Here is a 23,332-nt window from a genome sequence, read left to right on the forward strand (position 1 = left end):
TGTCCGCTTGCACGTTTGCGGTTATGTCGAACAGGTTAGGGATCGCTTTAACTGCAGTCCACAAAAATCGACGTGGTATGCATCTCGCGGGTCTGTCATACCAAAAAAGACTGTTTGGCGAGTAATGTGTCGATGTTTACACTTGAAACTGTACAGATTCACAATGCCACAGCACATTAATGATGCAAATAGCGTTGCTCGTGGGTAATTCTGTGGGGAAGGGTTGCATCAGTAGAGGATGGCGAGAGATTCCCGAACACAGTAATCTTCAGCGCCGAGTCAGCAGTTCGTATCAGTGGCAGATTGAACACCCAGAGTTGCAAAGCATCGGGCAGCGAAAATCGGCATGAAACCCTGGAACACGTTCAGGATAGCCCCAAAGTTAACATGTTTTGTGCCCTTAGCAGATTGAAAGTGTGCGGCCCTTTCTCCTTCGTGGAGAAAACTGTTATTGGTATTGTACATGTGATTATGCTTGAAAATTTTTTAGTTTCACAGATCAATGAAGGTGACCGAGATGGGACGGTTAACTACCAAGAAGACAGTGTACCACTTCATTTCCTCAATGATCTGTTTCCAGGTCAGTGGAACGGCCTTGAAGGGCCAGTCGGATGGCCACCTCGCTTCCCAGACTTGACACCACTGGATTTCCTTCTCTGGGGTTTCATTAAAGACCGTGTGTATGTTTCTCCCCTACCAAAAAATTTAGCTGGCCCAAAAAATCAAATCAGTGCTGCTTTCGCACAAGTTAAGCCCGACATGCTGCGAGTGTGGAAAGAAATACATTACCTGTGGGACTTTTGCCGCATCGCAAATGGTAGTCGCATCGAACCAAAATTATACTTGACACTTTTGTGTGTTAACTTGAGGCTGTTTCCTACAAAATGACACATCTACCGATTCTGTATGTTATCTCAATAGATTTGTACTTCATTCCAAAGTTGTGAAGTCTTTTTTGAGTCACCCTGGATTTCATTGGTACAGTTGTTTGACATCTTCAGTTGGGGTTGTGACTGTTGTCACTGCTTTGATACGTGACTGGTCATAATTGTGCGTCGAAATTTATCAGGATGGGAGCAGGCAACACGTGTGCGCAGGAAGATGCTCGCCACCACAGGAAAGTGGCAGTCGCGGTGCCCCCTGCCAGGATTTGCAGAAAGGCCTTCCACGTGTACGTTGTTGTCGGTGACTGCGCTGCTGGTCGCACCTGTGGTTGTAAGCTGAATTAAATCTCAGCAATCCACTGTGTTAGATCGTGAAATGGAAGTTCTCGTTTCTACCGGTTTCATTTAATGGCAGCCGTTGCTGCAGCCCAGGTGGCACCCATTGAAAACCTGCGTCCCCGTCAATAAGATTGCCCGCCGTACAGATTTGTGTGCCTCCTTAAAAATACAGTCCTAGGAAGATGATGCCGAGGTTAAAACTTCACTCTTCTCGCAGGCCCTGTATGACAGCTGTGTTCGAGATGACATTCTTGTACGGTCAGCGTGTGTGCCCAATATGATAGGAGGCGTGTCTTTTAAGTAAGTACCGTTTTGAAATTAAAAAAAGATGTGCTAAGATATCTCAATAATTTTATTTTTACATGAAAGCCCGCACCTTATTGTACGCACTGACACCATTACAGTCTGATTCTTCCTTGTTTACGTTGTGTACTGAGTGTTTAAGACGCCTCCGATAATCGTGAGTCCCGCCAACTGTGAAGTACGGGCTGTTGTAAGACTTCTTAGTGCTAAAGGCCTAAAAGCGATCGATATCCATCGTGAGATCTGTGCAGTTTACAGAGAAAACATTACGAGTGATGGAATGGTAAGAAAGTGGATGAGAGCATTTAAAGATGGCCGCACAAATGTGCACGTTGAACGACGGAGTGGCCGTCCTTCGGTCGTTGATGAAAGTTTGGTGCAGGAAGTGGACAATAAGGTGAGAGAAAACAGATGCTTTACGATTTCCTGCCTGGTGGATGACTTTCCTGATGTTTCTCGTAGTGTCTTGTATGGTATTGTGACCGAGCACTTGAATTACCAAAAATTGTGCGCAGGTTGAGTACTGAAAATGTTGACGGATGTGCACAAAACCAAACATTTAGACAGCGCACTAACTTTCCTCGAGCGGTACCACAACAACGGTGATGATTTATTAAGCCAAATTGTTACGGGCGATGAAACGTGGGTGGCCCACGTCACACTAGAATAAAAGCAACAGGCCACGGAAGTTGAGCAAGGACATCGTTTTGCTGCAAGACAGTGGTCGTACGCACGTGGGCAATCAGACCAAATATCTCGTCACATCTTTTCGATGGGAAACTCTGGATTATCCTCCGTACAGCCCCGATCTTGCGCCCAGTGACTACCATCTGTTCCTGCACTTGAAGAAACACCTGGGCGGTCAGCGTCTTCGAGACGATGACGAAGTCAAAACAGTGGTGATGCAGTGGTTAACAAGTCAGGCGGCAGACTTCTATGAGGAGGGTATTCAAAAAGTGGTACAACGTTATGACAAGTGCCTCAATATTGACGGAAATTATGTAGAAAAGTAGATTAAGGTACAGGCTTTCATGTAAAAATAAAATTATTGAGATATCTTAGCACATCTTTTTTTAATTTCAAAATGGTTCTTACTTAAAAAACGAGCCTCGTATTTCCCACGTCAGCACTCGATCTTATATATGCCACATTTCCTAAAGTAAAGGTCACCTTCAACTGAACACAACAAATTCCTCAGTTTTGTGGGCGGCTCGCAGCACAGTCGTTGTGGTAATAAGTCCAGGTAATTACCTCTCTGGAGCTCCCAGTACTGACCACTATGGGCACATCTTTCCTCCAACTGCGAACCTCTTCCTGCTGTGTGTATCACCTGCTCTTGGCCTTGTAAATTGTGGTGCTCCCACACCATTATCGGTTACGTCTGGCAGCAGTGACAACAGCAACCACCACCACCACCATCTGAGGATATCAAACAGTTATATCAGTGAAATATCGTGGGATCTGCACAACATGATCCGACTGCAAAGCTGAGAGGAGTGTTGGGAACAGCTGTCCAGAAAGCCTAAAAAACTACACAATACTTTTAATACTAATACTTTTAATACTGCAATGCTTTTAACTAAATTTCTCAAATTGTAGGTGGTGTAAGTAAATGGACTGCCTACGAATAATTAGTTATCTGTTAGCAACTTCTTAGGAACAGGAATCTTGTGTCTGCTTATGTATGAGGGTAAGTCAATTATTATCCGCAATTTAGTTATATTTTTGTTTATTTTGGTAGTTCTGTCGTTTTACATTGAAGACACATGGTTTGTTTATTTATCATTATATCTTTGCAATTTTCAAGCTGCCAGGTTAGTTTCGTTATCGCTGCCGTGCTGTTAATCGTGGCTGCTCCGCTGTCTATTTGCACCAAAGAAGAGCTACATTCAGTGATTCGTTTTTTGTGGTCGGAAGGCGTATCAGGGGCCGAAATTCATCAAAGACTTTCGGTACAGTACGGGAAGAGTGTTTTCTCACAATGGAGTGTCTACAAATGGATTGAAAAATTCTGAAATGGTCACACAAGTGTTGCGCACGACGAAGGAGCTGGATGACCATTTACTGCCACAAATGAAGAAACCATTGAGCGCTCACGTGAAGTGATTCTCTTAGACAGACGATTAACTACTGACGAAGTGGCACATTGTCTGCAAATTAGTCACGGCTCTGCCTACGAAATCATCCAAAACAGACTTGGGTTTCATAAAGTTTGTGCAAGATGGGTCCCAAAACAGCTCACACAGTTGCATAAACAAACACGCTTGGACATCTGCAAAAAACATTTGGGGACAACTTGTTAGACAGGACCGTTACTAGTGATGAAACACAGATCTATCACTACGAGCCAGAGAGTAAATGGCAGAGTATGGAATGGAAACATCCAAATTTGCCATGCGAGAAAAAGTTCAAGATCCAACCGTCCACAGGAAAACTGTTGCTTATGGTTTTTTGGGACGCACAAGGTCCAGTACTGGAACATTGTGGGGAAAGGGGCACAACAGTAAACAGTGTAAGTTACAGTGAGATGCGTACTGCCAGGCTAAAGCCTGCAATTCGAAGCAAATGCCGAGGATTGCTGTCAGAAGGTGTGTTGTTGCACGACAATGCCCGTCCGCATACTGCTGCCCACACTGCTGAAACGCTCCAGAAACTCAAATTTGAAGTACTGGATCATCTTCCATATAGTCCCGATCTAGCTCCTTTTGACTGTCACTTGTTTGGTCCACTCAAACAGGCATCAAGGGGCCGTCTATTTGCTTCGGACAAGGCGGTGAAAGAAGCGGTGTATTCCTGGATTGCAGCTCAACCGAGAACCTTCTTTTATGAGGGCATCACAAAGCTTGTACAACTATGGACCAACTGAGTTGAAACGCAAGGAGACTATGTCGATAAACAATGTTCTTGTAAGTTTCCTATTTGATCACAATAAAATTATATAGCTTCTTTGCAGAAAATATTTGATTTCCCCATGTACACAGATTCGAAGCCTTCTATTTTGGGATCCTCAACCACAAAATTTTCATTTGTGCCACTCGTTTTTGTTTAAAGCATAAGATATTTCTTCCAAATGAGGCACCCATTCATCAGATACATGTGAAATGGACACGAGCTAGTAATAAGTAATGAAATTCAAAAGTCTAAATAGTGTATGCAGCCAGGACAGAATGTCAAAGTAGGTTAATTAAGCTATCTAATACTCAAGACTTTGGTTGACAGGCAACCCAGAAAACAGTTGTGGAGTAACATTTTTTAAATACATGGTGGGTATAGACTAATTAGTTACAAATGAAAGAAAGTGATTTATTTTATTTGTTTATTAATTTATTTTTTTGAAGGGGGAGGTTGTGTTATGTTACAGAATTGTAAGGCATAGAAATTAGAACACTTTTATTAAATCTCACACACGTTGTCTCAGTGAAAGTAGCAACAAAGGTGGAGGCAGGAAGTGAGCCGGTACGGTGCAAGCCAGTCAGGTTGACGACACATTATGACACCGTCTGCCAAGTGACGGCAGAGAGGAGACTGCTTCAGAAAACCACAGGAAGTGAGACGAGCATATTCATTAGTTCTAAATGATTAATGGAAAATCTCATATAAAGATGTGAAACAAATACTAACAAAGAGATAGAGGGGCTGGCCAGTACTTAGCTCAGCTCAGTACAGCCGATAGATTCACTAAACAGAACAGAAAATTTACATTCCTAGCTTTCGGAACTTTGTTCCTTCATCAGGGAGGAGAGAGGGGAAAAAAGGGAAGAAGGGAAAGTGGATTCAGTTACTCACAACCCATGTTATGAAGCAACAGGGAAAGGTAAACAGGGAGGGTAGCAAGGATGGGGGCATGGTTGTCAGAGGGAAGCCAAAGATATTCTACTGTTAAGTACTGTGCCAGCTTCAAACCAAAGAGGATGCATATAGAAGTAAAGAGGTATATAGCATAAAGATAAACACAACTAGTAGGAGGAAAAGATGCGTGAATGGCTAAAGAGGAAAGGGAAAGAGGAGAAGACTGAAGAGTAAATGGGAGTGAGGTTGGTTAACGTAGGTTCAGTCCAGGGGGATGGTGGGATGCAAGGATGTGTTGGAGTGCAAGTTCCCATCTCCGCAGTTCTGAGGGACTGGTGTCGGGTAGGAGAAGCCAAATGGCATGTACGTTGTAGCAGGTTCCTAGGTCCCTAGAACTATGCTGGAAGGCATGCTCTGCTACTGAGTATCGGACATCTCCTAGGCGGACAGTTCGTCTGTGTCCGTTCATGTGCTCAGCCAGTTTAGTTGTCATCATACTGATGTAAAAGGCTGTGCAGTGCAGGTGTATCAGCTGATAAATGACATGTGTTGTTTCACATGTGGCCCTGCCTCGAATTGTGTACGTTTTACTGGTAGTGGGGCTGGAGTAGGTGGTTGTGGGGGGGATGCACGGGGCAGGTTTTGCGGCAGGGTCGGTTACAGGGGTAGGAACCGCTGGGTAGAGAAGGTGGTCTGGGAATATTACAGATGTTAGGGGGGTGACGAAAGGCAACTCTGGGTGGTCTGGGGAGAATATTGTCAAGGGATGATCTCATTTCAGGGCTCGACTTGAGAAAGTCGTATCCCTGGCGGAGTAATTTGTTGATGTATTCGAGGCCAGGATAATATTGGGTGACAAGGGGGATGCTTCTGTGTGGTCTGGGGGTAGGAACATTGTTGTTGGACGGGGAGGAATGTATTGCTCGGGAGATCTGTTTGTGGACAAGGTCTGCAGGATAGTTGCAGGAGAGGAAAGCACTGGTCAGGTTATTGGTGTAATTGTTGAGGGATTTGTCACCGGAGCAGATACATTTGCCACGAATAGTTCATTAGTTCTTAAGGCTTGTTGCAAGAAACTGTATCTGTTTCATAAAAGCACATAGCGAGGGACCGACACAGCAGTAAACAGTCCGTTAAGTGAATATAGCAGAGTGAGATGTGTGCAGTAGTTACGAGCTGAGCTTTGCTCCCTTTAAATGGCCCAGCCCAACGTCAGTTGGTTGTTGGGCACTAGATTCCTTGATTACCATACTTTAGTGAATCTATGAGGGTGTATCAAATATAAATGGGATATTATTTTTTATTTAAATTCATTTATTGAAAAACTCAAGGCAATTACAATTTATTTTTCCACATAGTCTCCTGCTTTGGAAATGCATTTGTCCCAGCGTACAGGCATCTTTTTGATGCCCTCATCATAAAAAGAACTGGGTCGTGTCACCAGCCAGTTGCGCACGAGGTCTTCCACACTCTCACCATCTTCAAATCGTCGCCCTCCTACAGCTTCTTTAAGGGGGGGTAGGACGTCAAACGGGCCAACTTGGAGCAGGAGAGTCAACGCAGGACATTTTATTTTCCTACTGTCTATACTTTTACAAATAAATTCATAAAACTTTGTCAGCATGACCAGGAAGGATTCAGGATTCACACTCGTAGCAGCGGAAGTTCAAAAACATAACAAAATAATTTTTTTTACATGTGAAATTTCATCATTTTTTGCTTTTACTAATGGCAGCATTTGTTGCTATAGGTACACTTTTCTTCATAAGTAAGAGAGACTGTTTGATGAATTTTGCACAGCATACAAACCATACTTACAGGTGTCTGAAACACTAGAATCTATTTAATTTATGAAAAAATGAATGAGCTGTTACGTTTTAAACTTTATGCTTAGGAAAAAAAAAACAAATTTTGTAGTTAATTATCTCAATTTTTACCACAGCTTTTAAAAGATTTGGAAAATTCTAGAGTTTCATACACCTGTATGTATGGTTTGTATGCTGTGCAAAATTCATCAAAGAATCTCTCTTACTTGTGAAGAAAAATGTTCCTATAGCAACAAATGCAGCCAACAGTAAGTGAAAAAATGATGAAATTTCATATCTGAAAAAAAATTTATTTTGTTATGTTTTTGCACTTCCACTGCTACGAGTGTGAATCCTGAATCCTTCCTGGTCATGCTGCCAAAGTTTTATGAATTTATTTGTAAAAATATAGACAGTAGGAAAATAAAATGTCCTTTGGTGCCTCTCTTGCTCCAAGTTGGCCCATTTGACGTCCTACCCCCCCCCCCCCCCCTTAAGTGGGCTGAATAAACGGAAATTGCAGGGCGATAAGTCCGGGATGTAAGGAGGATAATCGACTGTAGTCCAGTGCATTTCCTGTAACTTGGAGACAGTTAGAGCTGCAGTATGAGGTCGTGCGTTGTCGTGGAGGAGGGTGACTTGTCGAATCGATGGGTCTCGTCTTTTGCGGCAATATGCAACTCTCGCCTTGTTTGACAGTTGGCAGAAGTAAGCAGCATCGATTGTGCGTCGCGTGTGCAAAAAATCAATCGGCAAAATGCCTCACTGATCGAAAAAAATGATTGAAAGAATCTTGCCAGCTGACAGTCGAGTCTCACGTTTCGCTGGTGCTGCCTCCCCTTTCCTCCGCCACTCCTTACTGGCCCGTTTGGATTGTGAAGTGTAGTGGTGAACCTGTGTTTCATCTGTTTCATCGCAGGTGACGATCGGACTCAAAAATGCATCACCTCCTTCCACAAACCTTGCTGTAAGCCTCTGACAGGCCTCCAAACGTCTCAACTTCATGTTTTCGGTCAGAAGTTTAGGGACCCATCTGGAACACACTTTAGGGAACTGTTGGTTGTTTGTGATGATTGCTTGGCAGCTCCCATAAGTGATTCAGACTTTTTGATACTATCACCTGTTGATCATCGTCAGTAATGGCCTGAAACGCACAAATGTTTTTGCCTGTAATGCCGGTCCGAGGATGGAGATCGTGTTGTGGATTTTCCACACGTTCTTGTCCTTCCTTGAACTTTTTATGCCAGGTAAACACACGCGTCCTTGATAATGTTGTATTACTGAGCTATGCAGTCAAACTTTGGCAAATTTCTGCCACAGTAACTCCTTCAAGAGATTTGATAAATAAGCATTGCGCAATAGCATCCTGAGCATTACTGACGAAACGGCAGGAAATATCTAACAGCACGCTCTCCTCACTTCTAACAGTTGTGCCTAAAGCCCGTCTCACACGGAGCAAGATTCGCTGTAAGTTTCCTTGCTGGCTCGTGCGGCGGCTACCTTGCGGGCTCCGTCGTCTGCTAGCGGGCTACCTTGCTGGGAACCTTGTAAGATTTCCAGGATGGATCCGGTGCTATTTTTCTTGCAAGGTTCCCTGCGTGCTACCTGCGTTGGTCAATCAAGAGACGTTTCGTTTGTGATGTCAGACGCGGAAAGCTTGAGCTGGAAGCCTTTGTTCATAGTTGCTTTTCTGCTGTTGTGAGGTGCGGTAGGAAGTTATTATAATTATTAAATAATGGCACCGCAGTGGTCCAAGGAAGCGATTGAAGTATTGATATGTGCTTATAGGGAAGAACAGTGTCTGTATGTCGTGAAAAGCGCAAATTATTATAGTAAACACTTGCGTGCGGAAGCACTCGAAAGAGTTGCAAGTGCCGTGTGTCTTGTTCGACCATATACGACGAGGAAGGAGTTCTACAGCAAAATGCACAATTTACGTACTCAATTTAAAGTGGAGCACACCAAAGTAAAATCATCAAAAAGGAGTGGCGCTGGGATGAACGACGTAAGTACAAAACTATGAATTTTGTGTTGAATGTAGAAACCTACTACTTGCAAAAATCAGACACATTTAAGACTATTTCCTAGAAATATCACACTGAATATTCACCCGATTTTCGAAAGCTCATAATCTTGAATGGTAATGGATTACGATGTAGCTTTCCCACGTACATTTTACTATGTTAATATGAACTTACAATTTTTCAGATATACAAACCATCTTTATGGTATTATGAGAAGTTAATGTTTTTGGCGGATCATTGCTTGCCAAGAAAATGCACAGCCGTAGGCCTGACTCAACATTCCATGACTGAGCGCAATGAAAGTGAAGAGGTAAGTTAGCTATTTACTTAAGACAAAAACTGAATTTCATGGGTGTTAGACACATTGCAAGTACAATTAGAATACTGTGCTCCACTGTCGTAGTTATTCATACAAAATCATGTAGTGGGTAGTAGTTTTGTAAAATTACTTTTGAAAATGAGGTTATTCTGTTCGAATCTATTTAAGAACCATAGTAAACCCTGAAGGAAATATTTTTTAAATTTTTTAACCTTTTAAAAACTGGAGCAAAGTAGCCCTAGTGTGGATTAGGCCTAATTTGCTTGTGGATAGGTGTCAGTTTTCTCTGTGGTTTTGATATGGTTTTATTTCTTCTGTATGATTCCCAGTCTTCACCTGAACTTTCTCATCTGCAATTTGTTCTTATGATATGTCTTCATCACTAGAATAATCAAGCACTGCCTGGTTTCTTCCTTCTATCAGCTTGTTTACTAGTACCTTTCACTGATTCAGAAGCATTTTGTGACATTTTTTTAGCAAATGTTCCATTTGTTGTGGCTTACTGGAATTCTTTCAGATTTTGTGTGCATTGTAATTTGCATATTGGTGTGCTCTTGGCTTTTGTTTGCATTCATACCCACTGTAACAACACTAATCTCTTAAGCAGTATTCCTTTCAATGTGTTAAGATTCATCCCAAGTTGCTTCAGGTGTAAAAGACAGCAATGAAAATATTGTGGAGCTATTTTGATCAAATTTGTCAGAGGGAAAAAGTTGCCTCAGTTTCCCTGAAATTGGGGCAAAGAACCCCCCCCCCCCCCCACACACACACACACTTTTATAATAACAAAATGTGATTTAAATAGAAGTTACCCCTTATGTAGTAACTGTTTCTTACATTATTTACAAAACTTCAGTATGCTCAACTGTTCATTGTGATTTTATGCATTTCATTCAGTTATAGTATTGCATTAAATTTCAGAATGTTTTGCAATTTACAGACATGCAGTCTCTCCTCTTCTCAAAGTGTGGGTATACAGCCATCTCCACATCAAAACATGGAAGGCTGTTATAGTCTTGATGTGGATATGCTGAACGATGTCTGCATTGTGGAACAATGTGCAGAAGCACCACCACCAACAACAACAACAACAACAACACCACCACCACCACCACCACCACCACCACCACCACCTATCCATACCACTCAAAGCAGGGATGGAAGAAGGAAGAGGCCTGGTGATGGGTACATGAGTGCTGTTGTGGTAATAGCTAATAAAATGTGTGCCACCCAAGACCGCCAACAACCCTCGGCAGAGTTAACTATGGATAGCTGCATAGTATTCATTGGTAACCTTGCGAAGGAAATCGAGAGCAGTGAAATCAGAATGCAGTTAATAAGAGACCTCGTTAATGTAACAACAGAAGGAAAACTGAAAGATCTACAGATACAAATGCAGAACTCAAGTGAAAGTGAAATTGTGTAAGTTTGTGATTTTCATGATGTACAGAAAATAAATGGCATTTAAAATTATTTACTTTATTCCTTTCTTCCAAGTTCCCTTTAATTTTCACTAACATCTTGGCCAACAATATCTTTATTTGTTGTGCAACATACAGTAAAGAAATATGCCAGTCATTGAATTATAAAATTGTCATTCCATTACTTCATTTATGTCATTTACTTATATCACATCATTCCACTACCATATAAAATATTGATAAAATAAACGATTTTTCCCTGCTGTAAGACTTCTGTTTATCTCAAACCTGAAATTTTATGAAAGGCTCAAGAGAGAAAATTTAATTGGCTCTGAAAAACAAATTTCAGCCTTTTTTTTCAGCAATGGAATGACTAGTTACAAATAATTTTCTACTAATGACATAAATTCTATTGAGGTGGACTGATGTAGATATTTGTATAGTTCTTCTGAGATTTAATTTATACATATGTTTACAATGCTTTGTTGAACTGCTTTGAGAAGTCTGTTTTAAGGGTAACCAGAAACAAATGCGAGAAGTGTTATAAGGTCCTTTGTCCACTTACTGCACTTAACATGAAAATGAAGCTTCAAATTTAAAGGTAATATTTCTGCTAATTGAATCAGAAATCAGTTGTTTAGCAAGATCATTTTTATGATTTATGTGCATATCCTCATGGTGCTGAACAGCAACTTTACCAACAGTAAATGCACTCTCAAACATTTAATGGAAATTAATGGTAAAAGTCTAATGACGTATGCAAAAAGGGAAGTGTAGATAAAGAAAGCTGTAGTGTTGACTCGTGAAGTTTCTAATAATCCTAATGCTAGCTGTACTACCAACATATTTCATATTAAACCATTTTTTCATTTTTGAAAGCAATTTTCCAGGAAGGTAAATTAAATGCAATACTAAGAAATCAAAGAAACCTTTGTTCATGAAGTATCAGGATCTTCACAATAAGAAAGTGATATATAACAAATAGCTACAGCAATTATCAATAGCAATTTCGAAATTAAACCGCTAATATTGTTGCATTCGCTGCCGTGGGGTTCCACTAGCCGAGGCAGAGCCTTGGCTATTTCTGCTAGTGGCCACATAAGAGACTGCCAAAGAAACCATATAAGCTGTGTCTAGTAAGGAGAATTGTAAAATAGTTAAAAGAGAAAGTAAAACAGTACACTGATGCAGGAAAGAGGACGTTTAGTGAAATAGAAATTTCTCATTGTCTGAAAGGAATGACTGAAGTAAAATCCCTGTAACATAATTATATACTAGCAAACCCAGAAATGCTGGACAATTGTAAAATATGGGTGGGAATTGGATACACATCTTTAGCACCCCTCTCTCCCCATCCTTATCTTACCACTGTATGATCTTGAAATGTCTCAATATGAGTAAGTGCATCCATTGAGATAACTGCTATACAGGGTATTCTAAAGACTTCTGCTACTGAATTTTTGAGGACAATAATTTCAATGACATTTCACAATTTTAATCTGCATAGGAATAGGATTACAAAGTTTTCTGATCATAACACACAAGTGCAACTGGCCTCTTTCCTGTAAATACAGGAATATTACAAATGATTGAAGCGATTTCACAGCTCTACAATAACTTTATTATTTGAGATATTTTCATAACGCTTTGCACACACATACAAAAACTCAAAAAGTTTTTTTAGGCATTCACAAATGTTCGATATGTGACCCTTTAGTGATTCGGCAGACATCGAGCTGATAATCAAGTTCCTCCCACACTCGGCGCAGCATGTCCCCATCAATGAGTTCGAAAGCATCGTTGATGCGAGCTCGCAGTTCTGCCACGTTTCTTGGTAGAGGCGGTTTAAACACTGAATCTTTCACATAACCCCACAGAAAGAAATCGCATGGGGTTAAGTCGGGAGAGCGTGGAGGCCATGACACGAATTGCTGATCGTGATCTCCACCACTACCGATCCGTCGGTTTTCCAATCTCCTGTTTAAGAAATGCCGAACATCACGATGGAAGTGCGGTGGAGCACCATCCTGTTGAAAGATGAAGTCGGCGCTGTCGGTCTCCAGTTGTGGCGTGAGCCAATTTTCCAGCATGTCCAGATACACGTGTCCTGTAACGTTTTTTTCGCAGAAGAAAAAGGGGCCGTAAACTTTAAACCGTGAGATTGCACAAAACACGTTAACTTTTGGTGAATTGCGAATTTGCTGCATGAATGCGTGAGGATTCTCTACCACCCAGATTCGCACATTGTGTCTGTTCACTTCACCATTAAGAAAAAATGTTGCTTCATCACTTAAAACGAGTTTTGCACTGAACGCAACCTCTTCCACGAGCTGTTGCAACCGCGCCGAAAATTCAAAGCGTTTGACTTTGTCAAGGGGTGTCAGGGCTTGTAGCAATTGTAAACGGTAACGCTTCTGCTTTAGCCTTTTCCGTAAGATTTTCCAAACCGTCGGCTGTGGTACGTTTAGCTCCCTGCTTGCTTTATTCGTCGACTTCTGCGGGCTACGCGTGAAACTTACCCTTTCTTCGCTCACTGCAGGCCGACCCGTTGATTGCCCCTTACAGAGGCATCCAGAAGCTTTAAACTGCGCATGCCATCGCTGAATGGAGTTGGCAGTTGGTGGATCTTTGTTGAACTTCGTCCTGAAATGTCGTTGCACTGTTATGATTGACTGATGTGAGTGCATTTCAAGCACGACATACGCTTTCTCGGCTCCTGTCGCCATTTTGTCTCACTGTGCTCTCGAGCGCTCTGGCGGCAGAAACCTGAAGTGCGGCTTCAGCCGAACAAAACTTTATGAGTTTTTCTACGTATCTGTAGTGTGTCGTGATCATATGTCAATGAATGGAGCGACAGTGAATTTATCAAATCGCTTCAGTCATTTGTAATAGCCCTGTATGATTGCTATGATGAAAACTTAGCAACACATTTTGTATACAATTTGATTATACATAAATAGGAAGAATTATGATAGGGGAAACAACTTGCATAACGGTAGACATACCAGAATATGTTGGTTGAAACGCTGTGTGAATAGATTAACCTGTACATTTTCACAGCATAGCAATTTCTTTCTTGCAGTAACTTTATGCAGAAAACCTTAAGACATTTATAAAAAAAGAGGAAAAATAGCGTATGTCAAAATGAATGAGTGTATCAGATAAAAATACAAAACATATTGGTAAAGATCTTGCTATAGACTTTTGGTAACACCCCCACCCTCTATCTGTCCAAATGTTCATTAGACAGTGTAAAAATTTGAAGCAAATTACCCAAGTACTTTGAGGTATTTGGTAACAACATTATGCAGACTTGCCTATGTAGGAGCATAGCCTGCATGAAAGCTTTGCACTCAACTATACATTTAGATCAGTCTGTTTCACGAGAACAAATTAAAATATGCCATTTTGAATCCACTCGATAGTAAGGATTTCTAAATCTCTGAGTAGGTAAATTACTTCAAGAGTATCACCCATAAATGCAGTAGTTGAGATATGTAGCCAATCATAGTATGAATTCGAAAAGAAGCATGTACTTATGTGACAAATAATAGCAGCTGGAATCTTGTGATATCTAATGATATGATTGTATTAAAATATCCTGGGATATTTAAATAATACACAGAGATAAGTCATCTGCATGGCAAGTAATTACAATAGGAATTTAACATGATAGGAAACAGGAGTAAAATAAGCAGTAACATTTTTAACCAATTCTGTTTATGCATTGTATTTGCCTATTAAAATTTAACAACTGTATCAGAGAAATACATAATGTGACACACTCGTGAATGAAGTAGGCTGTGGCGTTTTTGAGACGTCATCCCGGTATTCACCTTAGCGACAAGGGGAAACCATGAAAACCCAAGTCAGGATGGCTTGATATTTACTTAATAAACAAATAATTCCATAACATATATAATGGCTACAGTTAGCTCAATCCACACACACACACACACACACACACACACACACACACACACAGCGCGACTGCTACGACACACACACAGTGCGACTGCTACGGTCGCAGGTTCGAATCCTGCCTCGGGCATGGATGTGTGTGATGTCCTTAGGTTAGTTAGGTTTAAGTAGTTCTAAGTTCTAGGGGACTGATGACCACAGATGTTAAGTCCCATAGTGCTCAGAGCCATTTGAACCATTTTGAACTCACACACCCACCCACTCACTCACCCACCCACCCACACACACACACACACACACACACACACACACACACACACACAGTAAAAAATGTCTGTTTTTACATGGCTGCTTTGTTCTGTACACTTTTTAAATATGGACACATGAACTGCAACAGTATTTTCTTCATAACACTTCACAAGCATTCTTGAACGTGAATCCTATCATGTAGTTGGTGTATCTGCAGCTGCATCTGGAACTGAAAACCAGTAACGAACAGCAGAAAATCTCTTACTCACAAAAACAGACACTTATTGTCCGAATAGAAATATAGACAATATTCTTGAATATGTGCATACTGATTAAGAAAGTTTTATGCAACTGATAAAAAATGCACATACTTTGTAGTAGCCATCCTTGACAACATTGAGACCTCACAAATGCCTAAATATATTCTCAGAGTTGCACATAGTTCTCTTAACAATATATTGCTCCATTATTCTCTTTGCAGTTTCAAACATACATCAAAATTAATAGAAAGTAGGTAATAGTTCTTACACTGCTAAAGGAGGCTAGTGATAGTGTGCCTGAAAACAGGAAGCAAAATTTAAGCCTGTTCAGACCACAAAAATTTTCAGTTTGCCTTCAGTGTAGCATTCCCCTTTCAGTGATGTGAGGAGCTGCCAAAAATGACATGTCCCATCTTGATAACAGGATTAGATTAGGAATATGCAAGTTGCCGAAGTGACATCACATCAAAAGAAAGGCACTTTGCCATTGTGCTACACAAATTATTATTATTATTATTATTATTATTATTATTATTCAGTTCTCACGCAGAACAGTGGCAAAGTGATGTCTTCTAGTTACTGGTATTTCAAACGCAAGGAGTCTAAAAATCAAGTGGCTTACAAACAGGAGTACAATGAACCAATTTTAACATGTTGTTCTGAGACTACCAACATCATTCTATATAAAAAGAGGTTATCAAAAAGTGGTAGCAACAAAAATTGGTATGCAAGCGTAGTAGCTAATATCTGACTCCATGCAGAAACATTGTTTCACAAAGGTTGGGAATCACTGATACAGTGTTAACGGAAGTGGTCAATAGTAATATGGGATAACAACATCATCCCGACACCGTAAAATACTGTAATCCTGTGCCAATATCTGAAGTGAATGACAGGGGATGAAGACTCAGGACAGAGGTGGGAACAGAAGAATGTCTACCAGTGTGGAGCCAGTTTTCCAAGCACACTACAATTAGAGCACGGTGTAAAGCAGCAAATTTGTGATCCAGAGTTATCACTAAATGCTGTTCCGTGTCCAACAGTGAACAGTAAAACCACATTTGTATTATAAGTTATCTGGAGCAGACAGTACTTAAATCAAAGAACATTGTACAATAGGGGCTAACAGATGAGCCAATCCAACTGTTAAAATAGTAACCCCATATTTTAGAGGTTGGAGCGTGCCCTATTTGGCCATCCTGATTTATGTTACCCCTCATGAAGGTTCTGTCAAGGCCTCAACCAACAAGCTGTCCTATCCCAAAAGCATACTTATATGTACACATATATGTATATTTACAAACTTTGTCTTTCCATTGTACAGGGCTATTACAAATGATTGAAGCGATTTCATAATTTCACTGTAGCTCCATTCATTGACACACGGTCACAACACACTACAGATACATAGAAAAACTCATAAAGTTTTGTTCGGCTGAAGCCGCACTTCATGTTTCTGCCGCCAGAGCGCTCGAGAGCGCAGTGAGACAAAATGGCGACAGGAGCCGAGAAAGCGTATGTCGTGCTTGACATGCACTCACATCAGTCAGTCATAACAGTGCAACGACACTTCAGGACGAAGTTCAACAAAGATCCACCAACTGCCAACTCCATTCGGCGATGGTATGCGCAGTTTAAAGCTTCTGGATGCCTCTGTAAGGGGAAATCAACGGGTCGGTCTGCAGTGAGCGAAGAAACGGTTGAACGCGTGCGGGCAAGTCTCACGCGTATGCCGCGGAAGTCGACGAATAAAGCGAGCAGGGAGCTAAGCGTACCACAGCCGACGGTTTGGAAAATCTTACGGAAAAGGCTAAAGCAGAAGCCTTACCGTTTACAATTGCTACAAGCCCTGACACCCGATGACAAAGCCAAACGCTTTGAATTTTTGGCGCGGTTGCAACAGTTCGTGGAAGAGGATGCATTCAGTGCGAAACTTGTTTTCAGTGATGAAGCAACATTTTTTCTTAATGGTGAACTGAACAGACACAATGTGCAAATCTGGGTGGTAGAGAATCCTCACGCATTCGTGCAGCAAATTCGTAATTCACTAAAAGTTAACGTGTTTTGTGCAATCTCACGGTTTAAAGTTTACGGCCCCTTTTTCTTCTGCGAAAAAAATGTCACAGGACACGTGTATCTGGACATGCTGGAGAATTGGCTCATGCCACAACTGGAGACCGACAGCGCCGACTTCATCTTTCAGCAGGATGGTGCTCCACCGCACTTCCATCGTGATGTTCGGCATTTCTTAAACAGGAGATTGGTAAACCGATGGATCGGTCGTGGTGGAGATCATGATCAGCAATTCGTGTCATGGCCTCCACGCTCTCCCGACTTAACCCCGTGCGATTTCTTTCTGTGGGGTTATGTGAAAGATTCAGTGTTTAAACCTCCTCTACCCTGTATTATGGTGACAAATACCAGATAATTGTTAGATGATCCTTCGATGAATGAATAAATAAGTAAAATAAAAATAAGCGTAGACATCCAAGTGCTATCAATTAGTAACAAATATTGTGCAGTACCTTACTACCACAAATACAGTCAGCACAAAATTATCTTCCAAAACTGTTGATTTGGGATACATAAATGTTTAGTAGGTCTTTTCATACCTTCTTCATAACCATCAAAGAAAAATATTATTTCATAATAGTGGCTCTCTACATGTTCCAGGTAATTAATTGTGGAGCTGTTATACAAAATAAGATCAGATTTTTGCAAGGTCTTGCACACAGGTTCCAATCATTGCTTGAGATACATGTAAATTTATATTTCTCTCTCTCTCTCTCTCTCTCTCTCACACACACACACACACACACACACACACACACACACACACACACAAAATCACTGTCAATATCCCAAAGGACTGAAAATGAAACAATGAATAAGGTAGTGTTTCAGAAACATAGTAAACCATTATCTGTTACCTCCCTGAACACATCTTTCCTGCCATGGAACTCTGCCAACAGTATTGAAATACCATGTCAGATGTTGTCTCACTTCTTATTCATTTAGTTACTAGCTGACCCGGCGAACTTCGTACCGCCTAACAGTCAATGAATGTCGTGTTACCTTTTAGCTGAACTTATTTAGGCTTTGATGAACGTAATACAATGATACAAAATAATATTAATATAGATAGAAATATAAAAGTATTTTATTTTGATGAATGATGATGAATACATACAGAATGTGAATAAAAATTAAAAAAATAATAATAATTAAGTATTTCAAACACATGTCAGAAAAAAATCATTGAAAACTATGTTGTGCAGGTTGGGATACACTCTGATTAATTCATTAATCGGATTTTCATTCAAGCACCTTGTGGTAAACGACATTCTTTGTTTTTTGGTCAGGTGCAAGAACAAATAATGCGGATGGTTTGCCGACACGTGAGCGTGCCACGTACAATTGACCATGAGAAAAACACGCATTTTCTAGATTTGAGGCCACAAATAGTCAAGGATTGGCCCTGTGATTTGTTGATCGTCATGGCGAAGGCAAGACGAATCGGGAATTGAATTCGTTTAAACTCAACAGTATTGAAACTGTTGGGATCATCGGAATCCTTGGAATAAGAACTTCCTCATCTTTAAATTTTCCTTTAAGTATCGACGCGTGAATCACATTGCTCATCAGTTTTCTTATCACCAAACGCGTTCCATTGCACAGTTTTGGTTGGTTTAAATTTCTAAGCACGATGACTACCGACCCAACCTTCAGTTGTAAATTGTGCGGTGGTAAACCAGGCACATCCAAGGAGTTCAAAAATTCAGTTGGATAATTAGTGGCTTCTTCTTCGTTTGTTACAAAGTCGATAGATTTGAATGAATACAGAGTACCTACGATTTGATTTTGAATTATAAAATTGAGGTCATCTACATCTTTATTTTTAGCCGCCAAAATTGCTCGCTCACTTAACCATTTAGTATTTTTGTGGTTAGCAATGATATCCGGAAATACTTTGTTGATAAGCTCGTTTTTTGATGAGACGAAATTGCAAAAATTTGGAGGAAATGAAATCAAACCGCTCGATTCGTCAACAGGAACACGGCCATTACCGATAGTCAGCAATTGCTTCGAGAAATCATCAGCAGATAGATCGTTCAACAATGCAACTCTCATATTTACAGACAGTTGAAGTTTGTTTACATATCGCCACAGATTTGATGCTTTGAGGCAAGCGTTTATTTCGTCGGCAGCAGTAGATCTTGGAATTACTGGTAGTGTTTGTCGGAAATCGCCAGATAATAAAATCATTGAACCACCAAAACATCTTGAGTCATTGCGCAGATCTTTTAATGTTCGGTCTAGTGGTGGCCGCTACTCCAGAAGAAGCAATTGCTACCGCAATTTCGGATCTCGCACGTACAGTGGCCAAAATCAGTGACATGAGGAATGTCTTCCCAGTTCCAACGGGGGCATCCGAAAAAAATAAGCCACCATTTCCATCATCAATTGCATTAATCAGTGTATCATAGACTTCCTTCTGCTTAGGATTCAACAGTGGTACATTCGTTTGAACTGATTGGATTAGTTCATGTGGATCATATTCACGTTCACATTCCAATTCTCTATTAAATGCGTCATTCATTCCGCGATCTGGCGCTGGCATTCCTAACCTAACTAACAAACTGCCGCACATGAGGTAACACATATCTTCGATCAAGAGCAAAGCCTGGTTATGCATCTCCTCATTCGCCTCAAGATCGGGATTTCTTGAGCTGACACGAATTCGATATAAAATGTCTTCTGACATGTTATCTTTGTATTTGTTCCTCAGTTCACGTGGGTTCGATGGGAAGCATGTCGAAATGATGATAGCAAATAATGTGTGTATCTGACTTGGAGATGCAGAAATAATTGCTTCAGCGATTGTCGTGTCCCAATGAGTATCGTTTTCAAGCAAATTCAGCTCTTGACATGCTGCACGAAATGTGGGGCACACTATACCATTAACAGTTCGTGGTGATTCAAATGATGTTGGCCCTCGAACATGTACCAGCAACAACCGCAAATAGAAACATTCATCATTCTTCGGATGAACTGTGTAAATACGACCAAGAGCATCAGCAGAACGCATATCTGGATGACCAGGAACTGCATCGCCTTGCTTCCGACGTTGAAATTTCTTCGATGTAGCGTTCCAAGTGTAATAACGTGGCATTTCCGAGTAAAGCAACGTTCGTGCGAACGGATCGTTTTGACAAATCGCAAAGAAACTGGTCAGTGTTGTCGCTGGAGGTGTTTCGGCACGTTGAGCAGCATTCGACGCTGTGAAATATACTCTCTGACCGTTCTCTAGATGCACCCCCAAATGTACAACAGTGGGATAACGTTCGTGAATAGGGAATGAGAATATACGCCAAATTGCTTCATTGCAGTTCACATATCTACCAACTTGATAGCGCGTGATTTCATCGTTGATATTGGATGTTTCGATACCAAAAACCGCCATGTCGCTCCCTTTCGTGACATATTTGCAAATGTATTTAATAGATTTGACCGAATTGCAATACTCAACATTACAATGTGCCTTGAATGTTTTGGAAAGAAGTGGCGAATATGGAACAATCCAACTGTTGTCAACTATGAAATCGTTTCCTTTCACTTTAGTTGTGATAGTTTTACCATTATCATCGGGCGATCGACGCCGATACAATGGATAACCATCGTTGCCTGTAATGGTCTCTGCCGTGAATTTTCGCGGATACCGTTTGTAACACTTGCCGTCGACCATGCACGGTGATTGTCGGTTGATAGTGCCACATGGTCCATGAATCGTATTCGTGATTACAACATCATGTAGGTCTGGATCGGTTTCAGGAGCAGGAATCTCCGCACATATGATGTCATCTATTTGATCTGGCCGAATTCTGTCTACTAACCAAATTAGAATGTAAGCATGTGGTAGGCCTCGTTTTTGCCATTCGACTGAATACATCCAGCATCGAGTAATCCCAAAGACGTGTTGCTTAACAATGTAATTTATTAGTGACCGAATTTTTTGCTTGAAAACCCGTGCGGTGATGTCGTGTCGATCACTTGATGTTTGTCCGGGAAGCAGCAATTGAATAATTTCCATCGTTTTCAGATTACATGTAAATGTAATGAATAGATCTGGCCGACCATAATGACGAACATATGTCATTGCATCTTGCGCATATTCATGCATATGACGCAGGCTACCTGTGTATGTCGCTGGTAAAATAGTCAATCGACCAACATTTTCTGAATCTCCTTCTGTGCTTATTGCATCGCGTAAATGAATATACTCTTCCGAACGCAATTTAGCTTGATTCAACCTGATGAAAGTCAGGCGCTCCGTTTCGATTTTAACGTACATGTCAACGCAGTATTGTTGAAGCAGTCGACGAAATCCCAACAAATAATTGTCAGAATTTTCACGAATCATCAAACGATATGCGTAATAATTCATCGAACTAACCTTCTTGGTAGTTTCCTCACCTGAAACAAATACAGTAAAAATTGTATTTTAGAACCTCTAATAGGTTAACGGCTCTTGCAGCTACTCTCTACTAAATTAGGAGTGACAAATTTTTTTGTGTACCAAAAGCAAACAGAATAAAATGTATATCAAGTTAAACTGAAAACAATGATATTGATCTTACCATTCAATGGATTAATCATTTTGATATTAAAGTGATATCCATCGTCTCCTTGCCAAAACATCAGCGGGTATTGTAACGCGTCATATGAACGGTGTGTTTCATATATTGCGTCGTGTGAGCACAATATCACGTGTTTCCAAGTTTTCACCAACAATCAGGATTGCCACTTCATCGATTGTTGGAGCATTAAATGTGCGTTCATGTGCTCCAGCTGGTCTTTTATCTGCTCTGATTACAACTTTATAGTCATCGCTTGGCATGCGCTCTAAAGCAGTCTTGAACAGCCTGACCAATGCATGATGTTCATGAAGCATTTGCTGCAAATCTTGGAGAATTGCTCTTTTCGTAGTTGTGTTGATCCCTTGACGCCGGTCAAGTTATTCTTCCATATTGCCCATGAAGTATATTTGCAAGAATTTGTGCTTTGCACCTTCAGTAGGTTGCAATGATCCAATGCGATGGCAAATCTGGCCTTGAATCTGTAAATTCAAAGCCATAGTTATAGTTAGATTTACAAACACTTTTTTTTCAAATAATAACATACCATTTTTATTTTAGAGACAAATACAGAAATCTAACAAACTACATTCCAAATATTTTTTACAATCATAGAAAATAAAGTTTTTAACGTAAATTACCTTAAATGTCGGATTATATCCGTGTTCTTCGATAATTTCCGCCCCAAATGAAGTCATTTGGAGACAGACATTGTATTTGTGAGTGTTCGCTAGTAAATGTCGTGATTCTAGTGTTTCGCCATAAAGCAGGGAACGCAATGGCTCTGGTGGCGGGACCACTAATGGCAATGTCTCTTTCCCACTAAGGCAGCACAAACCAGGCGTTTCACCAGCAGACTTCAATGCGCCACAGTGCTGGCAAACAACGTCCATTGGACCAATGCAAACTAAACGATGCAAGCTATAGTCGATGGTGCAATCATGTCGAAACGCTGCTCGATTCAAATCAATACTTGAACCATTTCTTGTTGCACTTCGAAGATTATTCCTCTGTTCATCTGTACGATAAGCTCGACGATTTCTCGTTTCTAATCTAGCCGTTTCACGGGCTGCCTCTCTTTGCTCTTGTGTTTGAGAAGCACGAATTAAGGCCCTTCTTTGCTCCATCGTAACGCGGCGCTCTTCTCGGGCAATTTCTCGTTCTTCGTCAGATAATTGACTCGCGATATTCCGTTGCCTAATTGCATTACGCCTCCGCTGGGAAAGATTAGATCTTCTAGGACGCGGCATTTTTATTAATAGTAATACTGAATATGCACTCGCACAGATCCACATAAAACAATCGAGACATAGACAATAGCTTATCAAGAAAAATCATAGACAACCTATGAAAAGACATTTACACTTTTGTTAACCTGTAGAA

At 40.8% G+C, this 23,332-nt stretch overlaps 2 protein-coding genes across 2 annotated transcripts in view; both read left to right on the forward strand.

Moving 5' to 3' along the window:
• Nucleotides 1-23,332, forward strand: part of LOC124720216 — a 199,118-nt gene that overhangs the window by 27,680 nt on the left and 148,106 nt on the right. The gene's annotated exons all lie outside the window — the stretch shown is intronic.
• Nucleotides 8,680-10,910, forward strand: LOC124720453. The gene is made up of 3 exons (XM_047245804.1): nucleotides 8,680-9,125; nucleotides 9,329-9,454; nucleotides 10,404-10,910. Exons 1-3 carry the CDS (start codon nucleotides 8,856-8,858, stop codon nucleotides 10,887-10,889), a joined length of 882 nt encoding a protein of 293 aa, XP_047101760.1. The 5' UTR covers nucleotides 8,680-8,855; the 3' UTR covers nucleotides 10,890-10,910.

This window comes from Schistocerca piceifrons, chromosome 11, assembly GCF_021461385.2.
Source record: "Schistocerca piceifrons isolate TAMUIC-IGC-003096 chromosome 11, iqSchPice1.1, whole genome shotgun sequence".
Taxonomy (NCBI): domain Eukaryota; kingdom Metazoa; phylum Arthropoda; class Insecta; order Orthoptera; family Acrididae; genus Schistocerca; species Schistocerca piceifrons.

What these genes read in the sequence shown, in the direction of transcription:
- LOC124720453 (XM_047245804.1), top strand. Translation starts at nt 8,856, where the DNA reads ATGGCACCGCAGTGGTCCAAGGAAGCGATTGAAGTATTGATATGTGCT. An exon ending in GTGGCGCTGGGATGAACGAC is followed by an intron (nt 9,126 to 9,328) that starts GTAAGTACAAAA and finishes ACAATTTTTCAG; the next exon opens with ATATACAAACCATCTTTATG. An exon ending in AGCGCAATGAAAGTGAAGAG is followed by an intron (nt 9,455 to 10,403) that starts GTAAGTTAGCTA and finishes TGCAATTTACAG; the next exon opens with ACATGCAGTCTCTCCTCTTC.